Genomic DNA, 3,069 nt, shown 5'->3' with positions numbered 1-3,069 from the left:
AAAAAAAAAAAAAAAAAAGGCTTATCCATTAATGCACTTCTGCACATAATTCAAATCACATCCACACACACTTAAATTAACTTCAGGTCAGAGATGATAAGCAAACACCTGGAGAGGACACATCCGCAGCGAGCCGCCAGGCTGAGGTGGGAGGATTGCTGGAGACTGATGTGAAGTGGTTGAAGTGAACCAAGATCGCACCACTGCACTCCAGCCTGGGGGACAGAGTGAGACCCCGTCACCTCCAACCCCCAAAAAGTTGGAAGCTCATTGAATTCAGATACAACTTCAAGAAATCACAAAAGCAATGCATGAAGAAAAGGAGAAGGTCAACCAACATACAGAAATCATGAAGAACTACACAGAGACTCTTAGGCTAAAAATACAGTAACTAAATGAAAAAACTCAATACATGCATTCAAAATCAGAAATCATTATGTAAATTAAAAGTTAGTGAAGAGGGGATGGGTGATGTGGCTCACACCTGTAGTCCCAGGACTTTGGGAGGTCAAGGTGGGTGGATCACTTGAGGTCAGGAGTTCGGAGACCAGCCTGGTCAACATGTTGAAACCTTGTCTCTAGTAAAAATATGAAGATTAGCCGGGTGTGGTGGGGGGCTGCTGTAGTCCCGGCTACTCTGGAGGCTGAGGCAGGAGAAGTGCTTGAACATGAAAGCAGAGGTTGCAGTAAGCCGAGATCATGCCACTGCACTCCAGCGTGGGCTGGACCATCTCAAAAAAATGAGAATGAGACCAACTCAAAAATAAATTTTTTTTTTTTAAAAAAAGGCCGAGTGCAGTGGCTCCTGGCTATAATCTCAGCACTTTGGAAGGCTGAAATGGGTGGATAACCTGAGGTCAGGAGTTCCAGACCAGCCTGATCAACAGGGACAAATCCTGTCTCTAGTAAAAATACAAAGTTAGCTGGGAATGGTGGCACATGCCTATAATCCCAGCTACTTGGGAGACTGAGGCAGGAAAATCACTTGAACCCGGGAGGCGGAAGTTGCAGTGAGCTGAAATCGTGCCACTGCACTCCAGCCTGGGCAACAAGAATGAAACTCCATCTAAAAAACAAACAAACAAACAACAAAAAGAAACGAAACAAAACTGTCAAGGGCTCACGTGTCTTCATTCAGAGAAAGTTCCAAGGAGGATTTAAAAGGCAAGCTATCTTGTTTTCTACCTTGGAAACATGAAAATTTTCAGAACTTGCTGGACAAAATATCGTAACAAAACATTCATCAGGCTGTGAGTGGGACTCACACCTGAAATCCCAGCACTTTGGGAGGCCGTGGCGGGAGGATCAGTTGAGGCCAAGAGTACGAGACCAGCCTGGCCAACACGGGGAAACCCCATCTGTACTAACAATACAGCAATTAGCCAGGAGTGTAGCACGCGTCTGTAACTGCAGCTACTCAGCTGGCTGAAGCCTAAGACTCATTTGAACCTGAGAGCCAGAGGTTGCAATGTGCCTCTACACTCCAGGCGGGTGACAGAGTGAGACCCTGTCTCAAAAAACATGCCAAACAAACAAACAAAAAAAAAACCATTCATCAAATAATTTTTTCTGAAGTCTCATAACGACGTATGAATACACTAAAGGATTGCACTGACTTGCCACGGAACCCTCAACAGTGATTCCCCATTGAGCCATGGGGACGGGTGGAAGGTTGGACAGGATAGGGGATGCGTAAGTGCACTTTTCTTTGGATTTTTACTACACAACACATATATACAGTGTGTGGTGTTTAAAATAAAAGAATCATTTAATAATAATGGGTAGAAAAAGAATGGCTCCATCCTCTCTTATGACATAAGTTGTGCTCTTATGTCACAGCAAACTTATAATCATTTTTACCTCAAATGCTTACTTCATCAGAGTCCGTGCAAAACAAAAAACAAAAAACAAAACAAAACAAAAAACCGTCTCTGTGGGGTCAAAGTGCTGAGAATGATTGAAAGAATCCCCTGCGTTTAGATATTTACATTGATTTTATAATTTGAAGTCAGTGATGGAATAAAGCTAACTCTGTCACTGACATCTATCTCCGCTTTCGATTCTATTCCAAGCCATTGACAGTGCAGGGTCCTGCTGGGCTTTCTCACACCTATAATCCCAGCAATTTGGGAGGCTCAGGTGGGAGGATCACTTGAGGCCAGGAGTTCAAGGCTATAGTGAGCTACGACTGTGCCACTGCACTCCAGCCTGGACAACGTAGCAAGTCCCTAACTCTAAATAATAAGAAATAAAAGAATTAGCCATGTGTGGTGGCACATGCCTGTCATCCTAGCTCCTTGGGAGTCTAATGTGAGGATCACTTGAGCCCAGGAATTCGAGGCTGCTGTGAACTAGAATTGTGCCATTGCACTCTAGACTGGGCCCGAGAGTGACACCCTGTCTCCTAAAACAAAAAGTGTGGAGTCAGAGACATATTGACTCACTAGTGTAGCTTCAAATGCATTACAAAATCAGACACAAAATATCTCCCTTAGTTTGTCTCCTTTTCCAGAATTTACCAGATACCAGCGCACATTAATGTATGACTTTCATATACAGTTTCTCTTATCTGGTCCAGAAAGAGCTAAATGTGCACCCAGGTGTGGCCCCTGAACAATCCCTGCTGCCCAACATCACTGACAGCACGGGACCCTCACCCCGTCTCCATCCATGTCTGGTGTGAGCCCTTCCCAGGCCCATGCCCAGGGGAGCCTCTTCCCAAGCTCATTCACTAGGTTATAGGAGATGGAATTTAAGTGAAGATGACAAGGACTGAGAAGAGTCTTGGGTGAGTGCGAGCAAATGTGAGGCAGGATGCTTCAGACTCACAGAAGACTGGCTACTACAATGCCTGGCATTTCAGAAAGGAAAGAGACAGTGGAATCCACCGAGGAATCTCACTCACCTGAGGAAGAGCCATCCCTGGATCCTTTTCTTTGCTCTTCTTGGTGGCTTCCTCATGTAACATGAGTCCTTGGAAATCCTGTGTGTGAAAAACATCAGAGATTTAATGTTTAGAAACCACTCACTCCTTTCCTGTGACAAAACACACACACGGGGGAGACCTCA

General features: G+C 44.8%; 1 protein-coding gene across 1 annotated transcript in view; it reads right to left on the bottom strand.

The window, feature by feature from the left end:
• LOC105514829 (zinc finger protein 813-like) overlaps window positions 1-2,920 on the bottom strand; it is a gene marked incomplete at its 3' end in the record, with an annotated part of 35,186 nt that extends 32,266 nt beyond the window's left edge. The window contains 1 exon segment of the mRNA XM_011946489.1: window positions 2,906-2,920. Within this exon segment, the coding sequence (XP_011801879.1) occupies window positions 2,906-2,920 (15 nt within the window).
• Window positions 2,921-3,069: the final 149 nt, after the last annotated feature.

This window comes from Colobus angolensis, unplaced genomic scaffold, assembly GCF_000951035.1.
Source record: "Colobus angolensis palliatus isolate OR3802 unplaced genomic scaffold, Cang.pa_1.0 Scaffold25, whole genome shotgun sequence".
Taxonomy (NCBI): Eukaryota; Metazoa; Chordata; class Mammalia; order Primates; family Cercopithecidae; genus Colobus; species Colobus angolensis.
This window is presented reverse-complemented; position numbering and strand designations above follow the sequence as displayed.